This window comes from Parus major, chromosome 3 (genome assembly GCF_001522545.3).
Source record: "Parus major isolate Abel chromosome 3, Parus_major1.1, whole genome shotgun sequence".
Taxonomy (NCBI): Eukaryota; Metazoa; Chordata; class Aves; order Passeriformes; family Paridae; genus Parus; species Parus major.
The window spans coordinates 35,837,078-35,859,524 of NC_031770.1; the positions used below are offsets into that span (position 1 = coordinate 35,837,078).

Sequence of the window (22,447 nt, forward strand, 5' to 3'; positions counted from 1 at the left end):
CATATTTTATTTAAAGATTAATTATATGTTTGCAGCTGCACTGCAAATAACCAGCTAATTATGATGTGCCCACAGAGAGCAGCAAAAAAATCCTGAAACATTTCTCAGCCTGGTTATTACCATGGTTGAGGTCTCATCGTGGTCTGCTGGTTTAGAATTGTGCTGCAACTGGCAATTCACTGGCTACAGTGAAGCCTGGGAAACAAATCAATCTGGGCTGCCTTTGCATACAGGTGAGGGGCAGAGATGCCTCCTGCACAGCGTGATTCAGATGCAGCGTTTGCCATGGTCTGATGGCGTTTCTCCCTCACATCCTGCCATTGCATTGGTATGCGAGTCTGTGTGGACATGACGTGAATGGGTTGGGGAAACAGGCACAGCCAAAAATAAATCTCCAGCACAACACAGCAAGAAGGATGGGGAAGTAGCTGCTTAAGCTGTCAGTGGTGGTAAAGAGTTGCTGTTTGAGAAGAAGCAAATAAAGGTTGTCAGACTTAACATTTGTTAGTTATAGGAAGCTCAAGGAATTCATCCATGCTGGGTGGAAGCTGGCATTTACAAATAACTTCCTCATAGCTACAATGCATCTCCAGTGTGAGGAGAAAATTTCATGCACAATTTTTCAAATGAGTAAAGTGAGTAATTCATTGGAAAAGGCTTTGATTTACCCATAATACTCAATATTTGGAAAGATGGGGAAATACTTTACATTTTGTGTAAAATTAAGAGTCTGGGAATACATTTTATAGATGTCAATAAAAAATGCACCTGTTTTGAAGCGAAAATTAAACAGTTATATAGAATCTGGAGTTTGGACACTGGTATCGAAAAACATACTAAATTTAATTCTGTTACTTCCATCTAGGAAGAGCTTTCAAGCACTTAGTAAGACTTTGGCAACTCCTCAGTAACTGATTTATGTGGTATTCTAAAAGCAGGGCAAATTTGGTTGATTAGAGGTCACTCTGTTCATTACTGCTGAAGTTGCTTCTATTGCATGGGAATAGACCTCAGGCAATACAAATGTATGTCATATTTTAAAGATATTCATACTTCAGGGGAAGTTGCCAAGCTATCTTGTAAAAACTCAGTGGTATAAATCCGGCAATTTACAGTCTTGATCCTTCGATGATCATTATCCTGCCATACACTGCAGCTACGAGTAATGTGGTACACCCAGAGCATCACAATGCTACAGGTGCAAAATAATAAAACAATACACAGCACAAAAAGAAGCAAGTTCTCTTAAGTGTATGTTTTACTTTTCCTCATGTATTTTTATGAATTTATAGAATTAGGATTTCTGTGTATTCTGTAATTATTCTATGTGCTGTATTTTTTAAACATTTTTTAAAATAGCATGTTTTGACTCAGATAATGTCTAGACTTAAAAGCCTATTTAGGTTAAAATGCTGTAATGAAATCCAAAAGATCAGCTGTCCATGAAGACTGTTTTCGCTTGTAGTTGTTCTGAATTTTCTCCAAGATGCAGGAAAGTACTTGAAATCAGGTAGCACATGTATTCTATAGGGTGATGTATTCTAGTTTTCTTCTCCAACAACCTTCACAAATTTCCCTTTATGAGGTCTGACGGCTTTTCAGTTAAATTGCAGAACAATAGAGCAAAACTGTGTCTCTTGGGAGATGCAGTAGTATGCACAAATTAAGATGAACTAGTTGGCTTAGCATAAGCAGGAAATGAGTAGCTACATTTCTTCTTTCTTCCTTATTGTTTTTTTTTAATTTCTTTTTTTTCTTTCTCCTGATAACACAGATACTGTTTTCTTTGTGGGAGCCATTAGCCTATTTTTTATGATACAGATTGATGTGTGATGCCCTTGAGTCAGCAGGGATAGGCATGGCAAGGTTTAAAAGTAATTTTTTACTCTTCTGCTGAAAAAAGAGGAAGGACTCGGGTCCTCCATGTGAAGCAACAAAAGTTATTTTTAGCTTTCTTACTATTCTCTTTCATGGCTCTTTCACGTATTTCAGCTCAGCATTGACTTGATGATTTTGGCACTTCAGCTGTACATTTCATCTTGGTTTTCCTTCTGATTGAGGAACTTCATTGTCTTTTGGCTGTTGTCTGGGGGTTTTCCTGATTTTGTAATTTAGACGCTGACCCAAAATACCCTTGGAAAAATTCAGAATTCTTTCTTAACTACATAAGTTTCTCCAGTCAGTTCCTACCTGACAGTTTTCACTTAGCAAAAATGATCTTGTTCCAGTCTCTCCCTCTTGCTCTGAAATAGTTCTGTATTAAGAAGTCAGTTAATGGATGTGAAGTAGTACCAATTCTTCTGCCACAACCCTTTCAACACCAGCTTCTCTTGTTACTGGTCAAGCTCAATTCCTGTGATCATGGTCAGAATGGACACTGCTGTTTTGTCAAGAAAAGTACTAAGTTTGATAATTGAGTAAAGTTTAAAGAAAACAGCCTTTGGAAGGTGTCACGTGACATGTATCATATTTGTTCAGAAAGAAGTATTTAAATCACTGTCTTCATGTCCTGAAGCAATTAAGAAATTAGTGACTGATGAATCTTCCTGAGTCAGAGGTGCGGATTTCAGCCCCAGCTGCATGTGGTGACCTTCTGACACTGGGCAATATTAATTTTACTCTTTTTTACTTATATTGAAAAGAATCTCTTGTGTGGGTATTGTACCTTTATGAAGCGGTTAGTAACTTTTAGAGTGCTTCAGTTCTGATTCAGTGCTGCTCTCTGCAGCTTGGGAGAGGTTTTTTAATCAAAGACAGCAGGTTTTTGGGACTATTCCTTCACAATGTTTGAGTGTAGGCTTCATGCTTCTGTAGGAGTATTATGGCTTTCAAGGATCAGATTTTTTGAGTTCTCATCTTCCTAGATTTTGGTGTGTTAGAGGACTCCAGTAAGTGAATATTGAGTCCTTACTGGGCAAGCACAGGAGAAGCAGAGTAGTGAGAACTGATTGTTGTCCAGGAGGGTGGCTCTCAGAGAACTGCAGTACTACACCAACTTTTTTTTCTCCAAAGTCCTTAAAGCATCTTAGCATCTGAGAAAGGACACATCTTGTCTATCTGAATTTTCAGATGACTGATCTTGAAAAACAAAACAAACCTAGAGATTACTGCACTCCCAGCATCTTTTATGTGTTTCTTTCATCTGTTTTGTCATCTTGATTTGGAAATAGGTTTGGAATAAAAGAATAAAAATATTAGACCGCACAACCTCATATTTCCTATTGCAAGATAATATGAATATATGCTTGTATTTTCAAAGCATTTCAAGTAGCAGACTGTTATCTAGTAGATACTGGTTTTGGATTAGAACTACAACAGAATGTTTTTAAATGTCAAAACTGATTATCCATTTGGCTGGTTAATAATATAAAAAATGTATGAAAGAACAAATTATAAATTTGTAGTTTCAGCTCTACTGTGCTGCAGAAATTTGTTGTAATTTATAAGGAGTTAATCATGTATTGAAACATCATGGCATTGAAGTCTTTGAAAATTAAAAACCTAGGTGTTAAAAGGAATGAAGCACCTTAGATTTGATTTGTAATTGGATACTGGATTGTGTGACAGATAACTCGGTCTTTTCAAGACTGAAGCTTGCTACAGGGAGCTAATTCGAGGTATTTTTTTTCAACAAATTGGTATTTAGCAAAGTTCACTGAGACACTGGACCTCTGATTCAATCTTTATCTGTTCCTGTACTGCACACTGTTTTATATGGCTTTTAAACATAAATTCATGAGCTGGCAGATCTTCATTGATTTTTTTTAAGCTGGTGGTATATTTTGCAGCTGTATGTTCAGAGCATACCTCAGACTAGCTTGTGATTTCTGACACCCCTCACTTGATCATAGTAAATTAAAGTGCCTGTTAAATTTTCCAGAAGATAAAGATTTTTATAGTTAAAATACTCAAATATCGGGTGAGAAATAGCAAGGGTAAAGACGAGAATTCAGTGGGGCTTCTCACATCCCACGTTGTTCTTCCTTCTGCTTCTCATCCACATATGTTTTGTCCTGCTGCTTAAATGATAGAGTATTTTGCTGTGGAATCAAGAGTGAGGTGGTGATTTTGTCTGTCGGCTTTTTTTTATGAGCCTTAAATAACAGAAATTTTTTCCAATTGATGACTAAGCTTCTGATGGTGATTTACAGGACAATCCTGAAAACCTAAGTAAACAAGATTTCTTCCTCATCTGAGACCACTATGAATTTCTGGACCTTTGTGGTTATAGGATAATATGACTGTCTTGAAAGCTTGAGCAACAGACTGCTTATGTATCTGTATCTGCCTGCCAAGGACCTGTTATTTTTTAGTATTCCCCTTTTGATCCACTTAGACATAATTCGTCTGGTACTAAGCAGGGATATACTATTTTGACAGATCTTTATGCCTTGCACTCCACTGTATAATATGTCTTATGTAAAAAGAAAGTAGACTATGGTGTTTGCCTTCCTGCCTCCTGCAGATGACTTATCTTTCTTAATAAGCTTTCAGGAGTAATAAAGTTAGATGCTGATCCTTGATACAAGGATGTATAGAAGCTAACAAATCTTACATGAGTTGCAGCTGGTCTTCGTTTCATTCCTGAAATAGGTTTCTGTATGCTTACTTTTAATTGTTCACTTGAGAAATAAAAGGCCTGGGTCATTGTCTTCAAAAGTGTTTGGGTTTGGCCATGAGTGTTCAGTGAAATTGTCTCTGCCAATAGACTGTCCGTGACTTGTGATGGCTGTTTGGTTGCGGGAAGACAGTGCAGGCCACTGGCATGACTGTTCAAGGCACAAGGCAGGGAAGTTTAGTGTGGAGGGAGCCTATCCTTAGGCTTTCTTGGGTCATTTATCTCATTGCTAAGGCCCAAGAGCATTTCACCCAGGAGTTCCCTTTTTCTCTTCATCAACTGGAAGCCAACACTGGTAGCTGTATCCCTGCTCATAGGACAAGCCTGGGAGTCTCTAATACTGGATTGGTTTCTCCTCTTGAAGGTAATAGGTAAAGGTGTTCAGCCAGCCCTTTAAAATTGGAGATACCACACTGCATAAATATTACCAATCTTACCAATTTTTTCTGATTTTACTTTAGTTAGACCATACATCTCAAGTGGTTTAATTTAGACTTGGTAATTATGGTTGTGAATATGACTGCTGGATGTCTGAAATAGATTGCTCTGCAGTGCCACATGCTACAAACACAGATTTTCTAGAGGCATTAAGAATTAGTTGTAAAAATTATGCCTCATTACCAACAGGCTCAGTGTTTTTTGAAAGGAGAATATGACTTCAGAGGAGAATGTGACACCATGCTACATGTCCTATAGTTCCAAATTATATAGCAGAAATGTCTGATGTGCTTTCTTCCTTTTTTTTTTAACTCTTGTGCCTTCCTGTTAAGATAATGTAACCACTAGCAGGACACAAAAGTTTTAAGGTACACAAGAGGCCTCTGAAAGAACTGTAAGTAATAAATACATTTTCAATTTTTTGTGTTTCTCCATATTATTAAACAATGGTTTTCCCAAACAGTGGCAGCACAATTAGATAAGCTGCTAAAAATTTCTGACTGAAGAAACTAACAATCCCTTTCTGTTCATGTGCAGAGCAGATTGCCAAGGTTTGTCCTAGGCATTTTTGCTTTGCTTTTCCTAAGAGCAAGCTCACCGTGCTTTCAGGGAAGAGTTTTGTCACCTGGGGTGTGTGGCTCAATGTGCATTTGAAGAACTTACTGAGGCAAGGGCTGGCTTTCATTTTCAGCAATTGAAAGTCTTGCTTATTTAGTCAAGTGATAGGTTTTCATTTTCTGGGCAGTGACAATCTCAGATGTCATGTATTTCTTTTGTGTTCTTTTTTCCTCTCCTGTTTTTGAAAATAAAATATTGCAAATGTATCTGGCCCTTCCCATATTGTTATGCAGACACTTCCCACACATAGTATTTCCTTTCTTACTATCCGCTGAGGGTATTTTTAATCCTGAGTACAAATCCAAGGAAATGGATCTCTGTGGTTAAAGGAAGTAGTCTATGGCAAATTATTCCAACGCAAATTACAGTTTTTTATGATAGGATTTGTATCTTCTTGTCCTCTCTAAAGGACATCAAGGTAATGCAGCTTATTAACAAAAGAATATTGTATTTTATTTTGAGTTATTTTTTGTTGTTCTGCTGTAACATAATGGAGGATAATCCATTTTAATTAGTGGTGCAGGAACTTGCATGAGGTTGCATCGAAGGTGAAAATTCTCCTATTCCACAAGTCTTACAGATGATTCTTCCTAATATATATTAAAATGATTGATATCTTTACCACATAAGAGCTATTTGCACTCTAAGGCACTTTGAATATGCAGTGAATACAAAGGGTTACTTTTCATTTAAACTGGACTCAAGGAAGCTGTTAGGCTTTAACTTTACAGCATGCTCTTTGTGTGTTTACTAAAAGCCCATCTTACTATTTACAGAACCAACTATTCTCTGAAAAATACACTGGAGTGATAGAAGTTCTGTTTTGCATATGCACAGTGGCTCTGCTATCTTGGCCAAGCAAAATAATTAGATATTTAATGCAGAATGAGATGCTTAAATAGTCTCCTTTCTATCCCCTGAGGACATGCTCTTGTAGGTGTGCTCACACATACAGAAAAAATAAAGCACAGGAATCGCACATACTTTCTTTACAGTAACAGGCTTGGTATCTTCTGCTGACAGAGCAGAAGACCCAAGTCTTGGCCTTTTTCCATCTGCTGAAGTAATGGTTTAAAAACACTCCACAACTTCATTATCTAATTTTGAATTTCTGTATCTATTTCTGCAGCATGTGCAATGAAATGGCAGGTTTCCATCTTATTTTTGATTCCTATCTTATTCTAAAATACTAGTGACTGTTTTATGGCCTGGAAGAGGTAACGCTCAGACTGAGCATTTCAAGGTGGCTGCTTGCCCACTCCTTTGCCAAAAATAGTGAAATCACTATTCCCTCCTCCATTGCAGGGATGATGAAAGCCAGTTTAACTTTTCTAAAAATCCTGATTCACATTCTAAGGGTAGTGATACCTTTCCTTTCTTCTCTGGGTAGTGCACACTTAAAGCACTTAACATGACATGATAAGCAAGCTTCCACGTCCTTACTTATTTTGAACTTATTTTTACTTTTTAAGAAAGGGTTTCTCTGTAGAATATTTTAATCCTGTGTTTTTCTCTGCAGAAAATATTTTTCTTATTTTCCTAAGTGGAAGACGAATTTGACACTTCTAGCTTACCTTTATTATTAGATTTATTTCAGTACACCAACCTCAAATAGAAATCATTGGTCCTTTCTAATTTAATAAATGCCATAGTGGGTTGGATTAGCAATAAGTTTTTTTTCATCACTTGACCAGGCAAACAACTTATTCTCATGTGGTCTCCGAATGCCTGTCTTTGTATGTCTTTCTTCACATTTTTCATATGTTTTTTTAATTACTTTTTCTTTTATTTATGCCTTTCTCTGTATTATTCTTTATTTATTTGATAATGTAGAACATTCCTGGAGCATTGATGCTTCCTTACATTTGTTTTCTAGATTTCGATGCAAACATGATTTGGTTGGAGCTTTATGTTTTAATTGGGTTCCTCTGTATTTTGGTGATTTTAAGGACTGGTAATGGGTAAATCCAGTTTTCTTTCAAAGGAGAGGCTATTAAAAGTTGCAGTGTGGTTGGATCCCAGTGGCAGTAAGTGCTTATTCTTCAGTACTTTGCTCACAGCCTTGCTACACTGATGCCTGCTGGACCATTTTTAAAATCAAACAAAACCAATGAGTACAGAATTTTGCATTTTTAGATTTCATTAATTAATTACTCTTGCTTGATGATGTATTCCCAAACCCCATGTAAGATTGCTCTGCAGCCTCCAAGAAGAATCTCTCCGTTACCTGACCACCTTTTCAGGTTTGTTTGGAGTTCTGTATAATGGCAGAGAGTGATCCCTAGTGGATTCCATTTGGAGGGACTAGAGTGTGGCATTAAATAGTAATATATCCAAGACTAGGGATCCTGTGTGGCTTTAGTAGTCACTTGTGCTTTAAAAGCTCAGTTTTGGTTTTCATGTTTTTTGTACTGTTTGGGTTTCTTTTTCCCATCCTTTCAAATGCAGGAAATTGTGTCTTGTTTATTCAACTGTACACATTGGCCTAATGAAATAATGCCTTGCACTTTTTCTGGCAGAGGGTTTTTTCTGGATTCATGTGTTAAAAGTGCCGTTTGACTTGACTTGTAAACAGAACTTTCCAGAAAATACTCAATTTCACCAAAATCAAATGTTCTTTAAAAAATAAGCAAACCAGAAATGGTTATGAGCAGTAGTTTCGAGCCTCATTACATCATTACGGATGACTGAGCGACTTCCCTGAGCAGTACATTTTGCCTGTCTAATTGAGCAGTTTTCCTTTCCTGTTGAAGTTACACTTTTTTTTTTTCCAAGTTTCCTAGAACACACAGTAATAGTAATGCCAAGACAAACCAAGGTTGTTAGGATGCCACTTTACCACCAATAGTGGGCAGTAATAGGGAGAATATAAAGACTGGGCTGACATGCAGATGCTGCTTTGGTATAGCTAGTATGTTGCCAGGGGTGGTGTCCCATCATTTGTTAGCCTTTGATGGCCTGTTCTTACATCAATTTACCCAATTACTTTTGAACCTGTGATAGTATTTACTACCCTGACATTTAGTGCTAAGCTTTTCCAGACCTTAAAAGTGATGTATTGTATAGTGTATGTTCTTGTACAAATGGCACTATTTCTTCTAATAGTGTGCCCATTCCTTTGAATGTATTGATCAGTCCAATTCTACTCACTTTTTTTACCACTCATAGTTTAAAAGCAATGTCTTTATGATACCCTTCATTAGTCACTGAGGTCACAATGTCTTTATTTCATTTTAGATAGTGAAACAGCTCATTCTGTAACATGTTGTTTAGTTACCCTACTCTCTCCTTTCCAGGTTTGTCCCATCTCTTTGATAAAACGGGGAGATGCACATGGTATTAATATTTATATTGATATTAATCATTGAATGCAGTCTCAATAGTAACTTTCTAATTTATCTTCATCTTTTCTAACATTTGACCTGATATTTTTGACTGCTAATGGGCTCAGTGCTGACATCAGAAGAACTAAATTTTCAAGTTGTATCTGAACAATAGGAGTAATAATTTGGAGCATGGCATTGTACCCATTAAATTCAGAGCCCCACCTTCTTGTACTGTTTCATTGCTCTGGCATGGGCTTTGTGTTTCATGGCCTGTAAGGGTGCTTAACTCCTTTCTCCTGCTTCATTATTCAATGGACAAGTGCCTCCTGATGTCATTTTTCCTAATACTGAAAACAGTACTGTGAAAATGCTGATGTTATTCCTATTTTAAAATAAGTGAAGAAAAAGTCAAACTAATTTAATTACTACAAGGTGACAATATTTGGAAAGCTTTTGTTTTATTTTTACCCAAAGGCTAATGTTTTCTTAGAGATCTGATTTTGAGCTACTCTGTGGGCAATCTGTTTTTCTATCGAGGCAGAGCAGAACACAGTGTGTTAATTAGGCCTATTATAAAAGAGGCTTGCCCTGGGTTGATTCTGAAACAGAAAATCAAGAGGCAGCAGAGCATGACGTATTTGGAACCGACACTACTGCCTGCAGCAGCGACTGCATTCATAGATCATATGTTTGCAAAGATGCAGCGAAGGGGGGGTGAAGAAGGCTCCAGTTTTAAAATATTTAGCAAAAGGGTGTGTGGCCCTGTTGGAAAGACAGAGGTGTCTCACTCATGCTTGGCTGTATATATGGCCACAAGACCGTGTCTTCTGAAGGTTTTAATTAAAAATACAAAATGAGTGTTTCCTTTGTGTGGTTTTCTTTTTGAACAGTGGTGTTCATAGCAGCTGAGAATCTTTAATAAGATATTGAGATCCTGAAATCTTTAATTTGGTCATGGCTGTGGGTTTTAGGTTTGTGAATAACATACTGAGGCATCAAAAAAAGGGTCCTCACTAATTACTAAGCATGTTTTAGATATGGTATAAAATAGGCAGAACTTTAGGATCTTACTTTAAGTTTATTTGGAGGTTAAAAAGCATGAAATAAAAAAGAAAAATGTAGTGCCAGGTGCTACATTTGTAGTATATGTAATGTGGTATTGCAGTCATGGTCTTAACATTGGTCTTAAAGTTTAAGTAAGTAGCAGTGTAATGAGAATGTCTTACTTTACTTCTAGCTTCTTAAGCTGATGATCCCATGTCTTTTAAGCTTTATTACTGTGAAAGAAAAAGCAGATCACTCAGAATACATAGGTATTTTCTTTGGCTTTTTGCAGGGGAGGCTTGGATGCACTCTAGTAAATGTTGAGCATTTGTGCATGATATGAACAGAGCAGTTTTATAATATAGTTACTCCACATAACTGGTGGTTATCTTCCACATTGCTTAAAATTGAGTCAGGATTAGATGGCTACTTCAGGATGAATATTTAACAAAACACAATAATTCATCTTCGCAGGAAGATAAAACTTATCTTTCTGAAATAGATCCAAAACAAAATAAGAAATGATACTTGGAGGCATCTCTTGGGTCACTAGAAACTTTACCCCATGCAAGAAGGAGGCCTCCTTTATATTTCTGGGGTTTCCATATGGCTTCTCTCCCAAACACGTTTTTCTTTTCATCTACTTCCTTTTAATTGATCATTCATCATCTGTCTCATATTTGCAGTGGTAGATCTCTTTGAGAAAATAAATAAAAAGACTGTAGTTTTGGAAGAGTTTCCAGTGGTGCCTTCTGCTGTGGTTGCCAGCACAATCTTCTTTTCTTCAACAAAGGCTGGACATCAGTCATGTATATTGGTCCAAAGTAAAATGAGATTGCACAGAAGAAAAATGGTTATACATCTGTGGGCCTCTAAAATAACTGGAATTCACTAAGTCCTTAAATAATGAGTGCAGAAATCAAGAAGTTACATACAGGAGATAGATTGAGAGCATATATAGACAGCATTTCTCAGAGCACAGAAGCAAGGAGGGTCTGCATCTGGCAGTGTCATAGCTGTAAAACTGGTAAAGGGGTTGATTTTTTTTATTTTTCCTCAAGTGGCTGTTTGTGGGTTTTTTAACATCAAGTTAAGATGTTAACATCAAGTTAAGATGTTATAGACTCCTTTGGGGTAGGAATTCCTGATATAGTCACAGTGAGAATCACAGTGGGGAAGGCTTGACATTAGATGCAAGTAAATCAGAATGTTTCATCATTTTCTTACAGAATATTCTTCTGTATTTGTCTCTTTAATTTGCTGTAAAGTGTGAAGATTTTTTTTATATAATGGATATGCTGCATTAATAGTTTGCTTCATTTTAGAATAAATGTGCATATTCTTTGTGATGTTTTAAATATACTTTGCAATGGAAATAATCTTATTCATAGCCAGTTAAGTTGAACTGAGGATGTTAAATCAATTGCAAAAAAATTTATTGCTGTTCAGTACTGTCTATTTAATGGGCCATTAGGCCTGGCTATTCTTTGTTTGAATATTGTATAATATTAAAAGAAAGCAAAGGAGTATTGGACTCAGTTGGGTCATTATCTTGCTACAGATATATATGAAATATAAGTTTATACCATGATTCTGTGAAACTACCTGCTTTTATGTGCTTTTTCATTATATTAAGATTGTAATTGCGTATGGCTAGTCGTAGATATTTGTAAGAAATAGATCTGTATTAGTGATGAACAAACAGATTTGTGGAAAGCAATTGAAACATTCTGAAATCACAGATGATCTTCAAATGTTAATCAATTGCTTCCCAGGAATAAGTAGGCAAAGGTTAAAAGTATAATACCCCATGACATTTAGGCATGTGAAAGACTGCAGTTTTCAAAAGACAGAATGCTCAGCAGTTTGGGGAAGTCAAAACTTTTTAAAACAACTTCAGCCATACTCCTTTTCCTTCCACCCAAATCAGACCATCATTAGCATATAAGGGAGACTTAGTTTAATGAAATTTCTATTTTTTCACCTATTTAGCCTTCATTCAGCATCTTTCTAAGTTGCAAATATTGTGGCAAGGGACTAGCTGAATTGTAGTGTTTCTGGTAAAACTTCTATTAACAAAAGGAGTGGGAAAAGTAGAGACCTTATTCCCCTAAGCCATTAGATGTTTTCCAGATGTTTGTCATCCCTACCAATCTTAGCAAATGACAGTAACCTTGCTGAGAGTTCTGCTTTTCATAAGTGCAACAGAATAAATTTAGACCTGAGGTACTTTTTTGATGTGAATTGTGAGTAAATCTGTATGCTGCCTGTTGCCCCTGAACTTCCTTGCTAATTATTAGGGACAGTAAGACATTGACCTGTTTTTCAGCTATGTCCACTCATAATTGCTTAATTCATAAAACAAAGGTGGTAATAAAAATGCTACTGTTAACAGCTGTGTGTGGTACCACTGGTATTCCAGCCTTTAAGAGCACTGCTGTCATCATCTGGCCACCCTGCCATGGTGCTGTTGCCCTGCTGTTCTCTGTCACCTCCTGCCCTGCTCTGTCACAGCTACCAGTGGGCCCCACCAAAGAAGGGGCTGTGGTGGTGTCCTGCAGCTGCCAGCCCACACTTCAGGTTCAGCTGCAGATTTTAGCCTGTGCTCTGCTTCATGCTCTGCTAGTTGAGCTGGTTAACTGCTGGTATAGCTCAAAGGTGAGACCTTGATGTGTATTTACTCAGTGCAGGGTGAGAATCACATGGCAGGCTGTGGGGGAAGCAGCTTGGGTCAGGTGGTGCAGAAGCCAATTCCCAGTGCTGGTTTTGGAGCCTTCTCTGAAACATTGCTGTTGTCACCAGGCAGCCTCATCCTCACAGCCCTGGTTAAGACAGACAAGGAAGCAGGATAAACCTGAGTGCAAATCCCTGCCTTGAGTCTCAAAATAAAATAATTTAATCTTTTATTTTGGTGTAAATATGTGTCATATAGTAATCATTTGAAGAAGTGCTCAGGAAACCCAATAGAAGTTCAGGTGGGCTGTCTGGGGCTGCAGTTGTTTGAGAGTTAACAAGGGGCAGCTTCTGAATCAGTCATGGTGCTGTGAGCTTAACATTCCTCAGCACTTGACTGACCCACAGAATCATGGGGCACCAACAGCACAAAAATGGACAGATGTGACAGTTGCCACATCTGGTGGGAGCCTGACAGCCAGGACAGTCTGAAGGTATTCAGTGCAGGAGACTTAGAGCCCCAGACTGAGCTCTGTGTTAATGGTATCTGTCATTATCTAGTAACTGTTTTGTCCTTGGGATAACAGAGACTCCGGCATAATGTATCCATGTGTCTTTTCTACAAAGCCAAAAATTTTACTCTCCTGTTTTTATTTTCTTAAGAATATTTTTTATTTGCAGTTCGGTGTGCTTACATGCATGCCCATATAAATCAAAGGCTGTTGGTGCCTTTTTACCCAACAGAAGTACACATATAAAAAGATTCTGAAGTACTAAATATCTCCTAATGGTATTTGAATTACAGGTCTGGTATAAGCAAAAGGATTTGTTTCTGTTTCGTGGTGTTTTGGATTTCTTTTCCTATAAGAGAAACTATCATATTTAATTCGGGTAAAGTGTTGTGATACACCTTCAGTGCTCAATTGAGTCAGACAAAAAAATTTGACTATGTTCCCAAGGGAGAGCATACTTTGAAGAATACAGTGGTTTACTTTCAACACTTGTTCTTCACTGAAGATTATATTTGCTTGAATTGCAAATTGTTGGCATCTTAGTTAGCTACATACTTGTATGTGAGGACAGTAGGCCAAAAGTTCCACTGCTTCTATTTGATGGAGATAGGCTTTTTAAATTTGCAATTTTGTATTTTATGTTTTAATTCATGTTTGTAGTAATTCAGTTTAATTCCCTTAAGGGACTTCATTACAGGATGATTTTATTTTTTTTTTGTAAACCTGTGTATTTCTATTTCTGAAATATGTAATGGTATCTAAAGGGAAGACCCATTTCAGAAATCCCTGAATATGTAAATATGCTGCAAGCACTAAAAGCAGAGAGGATCCTGATGGGAGTGTGAGTAGCACAGCCTGAACACTGAAGTTCTACTTGGAATGCTGCTGGACTTGTTAAGCCTCTCTCAGTCCAGAAAATTGTTGTTGGGACATCTGTAGTTGCAGCTGGTCACACTAAGAAGAGGTGGACAGGTTAGCAAAGAGTAGATGTGGGCCAGGGGTGTTAAATTACAAAGGAATATCCTGTTGTCCTAGTGTCTTAAACATAATGTCTTAAAAGTTTCATAGAGCTCAACAAACTGTTCAAGACTTCTTCACCTCTTTCAGAAAGCAGAGCTGTATCTGCAGGAAGCATACACTGTAAACAGCTTGGCATTCTTTCAGCTGAAAGCACAAGGAGCAGGTGAACTGCCAGATAAAGATAATGAACAGTAATTTGCTAATTTTGAGTCCTATCCAGAAAAATTTTCTGATATTTATCTAGGTATCCAGTCTTGATGAATATTTTGAAGATTTAGATTTGGGATAGAAGGGATTTCAGGCATTTTGGACAGAAAAATACACTTGCATGAGTCACAATTCTAAGTGTAATAGAGAAAAATAATGTAAAACATGTATTGGTACCAAAAATTGAGTTTCACAGAGTCTGGCATTAAGGTAAAACAAGTTAGTAGTTGTTCCCTAAAAGGTTGTTTAAATTGAGGCCAAGTGAATGCATTTCATTTGTTTCTCATGGGAACTATCACAAAGCAGTGCTAGTGAGTTGGATCTGCTAAAACCAGAAATGTCTCCCATCTCTCTAGAAAAGATTCCCACTCTAAAGTTATGTCGGTTCAGTTCCCTTCATGATGGTAATTTTGAACTTAACTATCCATTTAGCAAAGGAGAGGGCAAGCTAGCATTGAAGGATTTGAAATTATGTATTCTGGTCTCATGAAAATTTCATGGTTAAAATAAATAAATAAAAGCTTTCCAGAGTGAAATGCTGTGGTTATCTAAGAGGTCATATGTCTCCCTCACTCACTATCCTCATAATAAACAACTATTGATTAAATTGAGTAGGCACTTGGTCTTTAGCACTACAGGTAGGAGGTGGTTTCTGGCCAGGGCTACGCTATGGTAGGATATATTTTATGCTTGCCTTTTTTTCTCCACCCTCCTTTTTTTTTTTTTTCTTTTTTTTGTGTGTGTGTGCTTTTTTTAAGTTCACACATTATCAGATCTGTATGTTTATTTTTACATCTCGTGGCGATTTTCTTGTGGGCAACCATTTTTCACTAGAGACTGAGCATAAAAAATGGAGTTATATATATATGTGTATATATATATGTATATATATATACATATATATGTGTGTATATATATATATATATATGTATGTATATATAAAGGTAAGAATCAGCAGATAATTGGAACTGGTTTTCTTAATGACAGTGTTTAAATTTATTCAGTGTGCTTTAGATATATGGAGTATTTTGACATGGGTTATTTTTAGAGCCATGGTACCAAGCCTGGTAGATGAATATTTTATTTTAGTAAATTTTCTTCCTGTTCAATAGCACTTCACCCAGTTAAGAGTTTGTACTATTATAATAGATTCAAAAGACAAATAGCAAGCTATTGATCAAAGAACTCCTGAGAGAGATAAATCCAGCCTTAAACCTGCATAAACTGGCTTGTTGAATTTAGCTTGGCTATTTCTACTGTCCCATCGTGCTGTATTTACAGCTAAGGGTTTGGTGACAGGAGTTGAAAGTCTGTGATCTGCTTTAGCTTGGAGGATGAGATGTGCTAAATGAAACATTAAAGAGTTCTTCTGTGCTTTGTTCTGTCCTAATGCAAGTTGTCAGAGGCTTTTTGTTGTCTGGGGTTTTTTGCTGGAAAAAGAATAAATTTATTTTATCATAAACTCAGTCATTTGTGAATACTTTAAACTAGAGCAAATATTTTCTGCAGTTAAGTTAAAAATAGCATGTCCTAGGGGCAGAGTAAGCATCTGTGTTAAAGTATCTGCCTATTGCTACATTTTCAGGATTTCTGTTAATGATACAAAGTCAGTTGAAGTGACATCCATTACATATTTGTCCAAACAAGTGGAGAAGAAAAATAAACAGTGTGGTGCTAGAGAATCCATTAGAATTGTGTATCTCTGCCTGTCTTTCCTAATCAGAGGAGGCAATATCTGTATTCTGCCCATAGTTACTTCTGTAACACATATATATCACACTGAAAAGCACTAAGACAGTGAGGTTTGCCTCCCTAATATATGTTCTTACTCATCTTTACTGTTTTGTGGTTCATACATATGCAGATAAAATTTGCATGCTCTGAAGGATACGTAATGGCTGTTAAAACAATCCTTTCTTCATGAAAAGAAGCAAAACTGTATTTCTACTGAGTAGATAACTTAATTCATTTAACATCCATAAATATTTTTGCAATAATGCAAAGAAATTTTCCCAAAGGGGAAGATAACTGTAAATGAAGTGGGTGATGTGAAAGTCTTTATTAATACTTATGCTGTTAGGTTCAGCAAATGCTACTCTGCCACGCCATAGTTTACAATTTTTCCTCCATACATTTTTGTTTGCAGTTACTGTCAGCATAAAGTTTGAGCCAGGACTATATGTTAAGGTACTAGAAATTCATATAGCATGGGGTAATCTTTTTCCATACCTCGTTAGCTCTTTTGTCCTCTTGTGTCTTTGTTAACCTTTGTTTTCCAGGTATCTTGTCAATTTCTTTCTGTACAGGCCCATTACAACACAAATTTGAAATGGTGGTTACAAAATACCGTATTTTATCATTACATTTCATTAATATTTTAATAATTAATAAAATCTAGCTTTTTATTTAAAACATCTACACTAGGAGTGAAAGGGTCTCCAGTGGTAGTAAATTTTGTAAACTGCTTGTCTCTCGTAGTTTTGGACATGGCTCGACATGTTCCCCTGTACCGAGCTCTGCTAGAATTGCTCCGTGCCATTGCCTCTTGCACATCGATGGTGCCGTTACTGCTCCCTCTGTCAGGAGAAAGCAGCGAAGAGGAGGAAGAGCAGTTGGAGTCACAAGCTTCTGTTGGGACCTTGTTGGCTAAAATGAAGACCTGTGTAGATACCTATACCAACCGACTGAGGTAAGCACTTTTATCAGCCCTGTCCTTCGTTTAAACTGTATTGTGTGCTTGTGCTTTAGGAATGGTACTCCCTAATTTAGTGCTCCCACTGAGACACTCCAAAGCACACTGATCCTTGCTGGCTCCTACGTTCCCTCCCCCTGTGGCAGGCTGGAGAGGAGACTTGGAGGCACAAAAGGTAAAAATCATGGGTTGAGATAAGAACAATTTACTGGAAGCAGCAATAAGGTAAGAGAACAAACAGCAACAGTATTATTAACAAAAGTGTACAAAAGAGATAGTGATTCACATTCAGAAATGCTTACCATGGAGCTCAACCCAACTGCAGCTACACCACCCTGACCCCTCCCTCCAGCTCAGAATAGGCATTATCCAGCTGCTCCCTCCAGTGTGGAACTGGCACCACCCAACTGCTCCCTCCACTACACTTGACCAGAAGGAACCCCTTCTTCCCAGAGGAGACCCTTTCCCCTGCCCCAGCAATGGTCTGAGATGGTATAGAATAACCTTTGGGTCCTGGTCATGCCCTCTCCTGGATACTGCAAAAATTAGCCCTGTTCTGGCTGGAACAGGACATGTGCTTTTACTTATTATGAATATTGAAGTGAAAGAAAATTGAGTTCTGTGTATTTCTCTGAATGGATGCTGCCATCCAGAGTGAGAATATACCATCTGTTTGATCTAGATTTGTATTTGTATGTATCTCTCTGGTTTACTGCTCTATTTACAGGAAATTGTTTTGGTAAGACAGACATAAGCTGGTATATATACATACTCTTGTCATTTCATTGGTAACTATCAGTGTTGCAATACAAGTGTTCATTTCTTTGTTTTAATAATTTTCTGATTCTAGTAATTAGTTGGTTTCTTGATTCTGTTTACCTGCTTCCAATTTAAATACCGTGTCTTAAGAAATAACTTGTCCTTCTCTGCAAAATTTATGCCCTAAGCATGTGCTGAAACATCATGGGAAGAAGATAAATAAAATGGCAGGAAGAGGTGTGAATGTTCTTTCTTCCATTAACTTGGAATTTTTACCAACCATTACCCAAGAGACTTTTTGAGAAGGAGTCTCATTATTAGGAACTCTTTCTAGTAGCTCCTGATGGACTTTACCCATCAGTTTCTCCAATCCTTCTTGACTGAGATTTCAAGTCTTGCTTATCAAGCATGTAAGGTACCTGTAATGGGATTTATTTTTTTTTTTTTGCTAGTGTAGTGCAACAGAAACAGAACTGGGGAGGACAAAAACCAGTTCTTTGTCTTAGAACCCACCTAAAAAAGTCAGCTTGTGCTTGCTGGCAATATTATAGATATATCTCATAGTATATGTAGTCTTAAAATAGGAATAATATTTGGCTTCTGCAGAATCAATTTCCAATAGCTGTGTATGTAATTCTCCACCAGAACCACGTTTTCTTTGTTAATCTGGTCATCCATTAGCCTCAGGTTTAATTGCCATGGAAACCTGTATCTTCTTGTGTCACTTCCCCAAGCTGAAGCCTAAAAAGTTTCTTTGTGAGAATGGTGCATGACTGCTACTCATAAGCTCTTTTCAGCTTCATAAAGTAAATACAGTATGAGTAGTTCTTCAGTGCTAGCTTAGGATCTGGAAGCAAAGAGGAATTCTAGAGTCATAATTATTTTAATATTAGATGGGTTTGATAAGAATTCTGTGGTCAGTTCTTTGTGCATTATCTGTATAATTTTCTTGTATTACTTTGTTATACCAGCACAAAAGGAAAGCTTGTCTTTTACTGGGTGGTTGAAGCATAGTGCTGTTTGTCTTTGAAGCATTGTATAGACAAGGATGAAAGCACCAACAAGCCTGAACAGCCTGGAATCACTGGAGTGGAAGGTTTAAATTCTCAGAATTTTAGTTGAAGGTATGCCAGAAATATAAGCAAATATTGGCATGAATTTCTAAATGGGACAATCTGCTGTTTCTTTTAGATCAAATTGGCATAACAGCAACCCAAAATTATGGGTTCTAGTTTCAAAGGTGAAACATCACATCCTCTGAGCAGCAGACTTGCCTGTCTGCCAAATGTCATATCCATGTTGGACTGGGAGTGTCCATTTTGATCCAGAATTGAAGGGGAACAGTTTTGGTTTTGGACTTCAGTTGGCACTGAATTTCCTTTACTTACAAAGGCCACAGTATTCTGTTAGAAAATTGGAAAATTTCTGGATAATGGAGAAGACATTTAGGTTTGAGATGATTTCTCATGATTGTTTGAATGATAGGGAGTCAAAGCCATCAGTGACTGGAGAGCAGTCAGGCTGGTGTAATGACTTGTCACAAGGGCTGAGTTTGAGACATGAGCTTGCTGTGATGGCTGAGCCCTTTGCTGCAGAGAGCTGCTGATGTGTGGCAAAGCAGGCTCATTGGAACCATTGTGTGCTGGGTGAGCTTCATGGCAAATGGTTATTCTGCAAAATGAGATGGTGGCTCATTTGTGTGATGTGCTGTCTAGCAAGCTTACTTCTAAAATTCTTAACTATGCTTCATGAGGATGCTGGAATACCACCAGGTGGGCTTGAGACCTTTTCTCTGCTATGGCAGTCTTCACTGCTATTTTGGAGAACTTTTATTTGAAAGAGTGCATTTTGCAAATAAAAAATATTTTCTTTAGAACTGGGCCTCAAGAATCGAGCCTTAATTTGTTTTAATTTATATTATCAGTTCCTTTTACTGCATGCTAAAGCTCACATTTTGAGTTGATGGTTGTCTGCAAGGAGCAGTCCTGCAGCCTCTGGTTTGGAATGCTTCCACTTAATGTCTCTAAATAGTGCTTCAAGCCTCAAAGTGGAGTAGGTGGAGCCATCTGGGAGGAGACCAGCTTTCACCAGTGGTCATTTGCAAAGTCCCTTGCTTTTGTTTTTTGATTTCAGGAGATTTGTTTAAGAAACTGGAAGGAACAAATGAGCCCATGAGGGTTCTGTGATTGCAAATCCAGGGCAGTTGTATCCCATGACAGGGAGCCCCAGACTAAGACTGAGCAGCGTTGTGCTGTAAGCACTGTCCCTGTGGTGTACAGGGGCTGAAGGGTTCATTGGCTTTACTCTGAATGTTTTGATGGAGGTATCAATATGTACCATCACATTTACCTCCAAATACCAGGCACGGGTGAGTAAGTATTAGTATTGACTTTGAAAATTAAAGTTGCCTTGGGAATGTTTAATTCATTATTCATTTAGCACAGCATAAAGAGAAGGCTGTCATCTTCTAGCACAAGCTAAATTAATGGCTTAAATCATTAGCATGTACACTGCTGTCTCTTCTAGCAAATATATTAGTGGCTGTCATCCCTTTAAATATGGGTTGACATTTTCTCTGCTTTTTCTTCACTGGCTGAAAAACTGTATGGGGAAGTTTCTGTGTCTAAATTAAATATTTGGCTCCACCTCCACTCTGGAAATCGTAGCATTTAGATTAAGGTTTTTCCTGCATTAAAGCTCAGAAGTTTGTTAAACTGGTAGCTGTCTGCATAAATAAATTTCTATGCAGGCTGATAGAGTGCAAGGAAGGAGCTGAAGCATCTTACTGGCTTTATGACTTTACTTTTGGTTATTCATCTACTCCTTCATAGAGTACTGAGAGAGATGTAAATTCCCAGTAACTGCTTCTCTCAAGCTGGGGCCCTGCTGGTGCCTCTGGATCACTCATGTATGACACACAGCTTGGAGAGAGAATGAGCCCAGGCAGGACTGCAGCAGTGGAGATGACAGCAAGGGAGAATGGTATTTTCTCAGCTAATAGTGTGCTTTGCCTACATTATACGTGCTCCCAAACAGCTTTTCTCATGTGTGCACAAAGCAACACTGTGTGTTTCAGGTCTCACTGAGAAATAGTTTATGAACTATCATCTTCAGTAAAGCTGTAATTTTGACCTTGGACGATTCCAAGATTGAATCTGACCAAGGAGTTTTTTTGTAGGGTCCATAGAGCAGCCACAAGGCTGCAGCAGGACCTTTCTGAGGGACTGGGACCCTCACAGTGACTCTGATCTTTGTTTACTTTGCATGTTCTAAGATTCCCCAGTGCATTGGTGATATGTGAAACCCTCTGAACTTTGTCATGGGCTTTGGAGTACATTTTTGTCTCAGCCCTTTCATAAGCATACAGTTTAGGGAACAAAATAGGCTTTTAGATTTTCCAGACCAGGATATTTTGTTACATGAAGGAGATAGGTACAGTGACCAGATTCACACCTCCATCTTCAGTTCCAGACCTGTTTGTGCAAGATTTTTATCTTACAGTGCACCTGTTCTTTTTAAAGTGCATTATTTAATAGCCGTGATAAACACATTTTTCAGAAAGGGCTGCTGTGGTCTTCTAATGTAAAAGAAATATAAAATGAAGTGTAATGGTTCATGTCTGCAGTGGTGTTCACTTCTATCTCAGACTGCAAAACTCTGAGCTTTAAAAATTATCATCTGTGTGAGAGTACATATGGCTGGGGAGCCTTTGACAGATTTTCCCATCTAGAGTCTAGGGAATTGCTTGGTTTTCCATATGCTGATTGTAAATAAACTGAGAAACAGTAAAGTACTGTTAAATTTCTCCAAACATTTGTGAATAATGTTAAAGTAGAGAATAAAATAATGAGGCAGATGCCTACAAGAGAGATGGAGAAGGACTTTTTACAAAGGGGATGTAGTGATAGGACAAGGGGGAATGTCTTCAGGTGAAAGAGTAGGTTTAGATTAGATATTAGAAAAAAGTTCTTTGCTCCAAGGGTGGTGAGGCACTGGAACAGGTTGCCCAGAGAAGCTGTGGTTGCCCCTTCTCTGGAGGTTCAAGGCCAGACTGGATGGGGCTCTGAGCAACCTGATCCAGTTTAAGGTGTCCTTCCCATGGCAGGGGGGTTGGAATGAGATGAACTTTAAAGTCCCTTCCAACCTAAAGCATTCTGTGATTCTGTGATCTCACAAACTGTGCAGGATGGATCACACTCAGCTGGTGGTCTCCTGAATCAAAGAAAGGTAGGAAGACAAAATGAGGGAAGAAAAAAATGGATGTCATCATTCATACGTGCCTTGCGCACTATGGCAATATCAGTTGGTTTGTTCTCCAAAAGTGGGGAAAAAGGTTACCTTTAGCCTAACTAACCATCAGAACATACAAGCAACACTTGCCTGAGGAAGCTAAATGTTAATAAGGCAGTATGTGTGATTTTGGGAATTTGTGTATCAGCTGTCTTATCCTCCCTAAGAAACTGACTGAAATCCATGATTAGGCAGAATCAAAAAAACAATACTTGGATGGGGCAGAGGTGTGGTTGAGTTAGATTTATCC

General features: G+C 37.8%; 1 protein-coding gene across 5 annotated transcripts in view; it reads left to right on the forward strand.

The window, feature by feature from the left end:
* The window catches only part of BIRC6 (baculoviral IAP repeat containing 6), a 173,698-nt gene that overhangs the window by 134,570 nt on the left and 16,681 nt on the right, over positions 1–22,447 (forward strand). For all 5 annotated transcript variants that reach the window (XM_033512629.1, XM_015621424.3, XM_015621423.3 and 2 more), the window contains one exon: positions 16,935–17,145. In XM_033512629.1, coding sequence (XP_033368520.1) covers positions 16,935–17,145 — 211 coding nt within the window. The remainder of the gene's footprint in view (positions 1–16,934; positions 17,146–22,447) is intronic.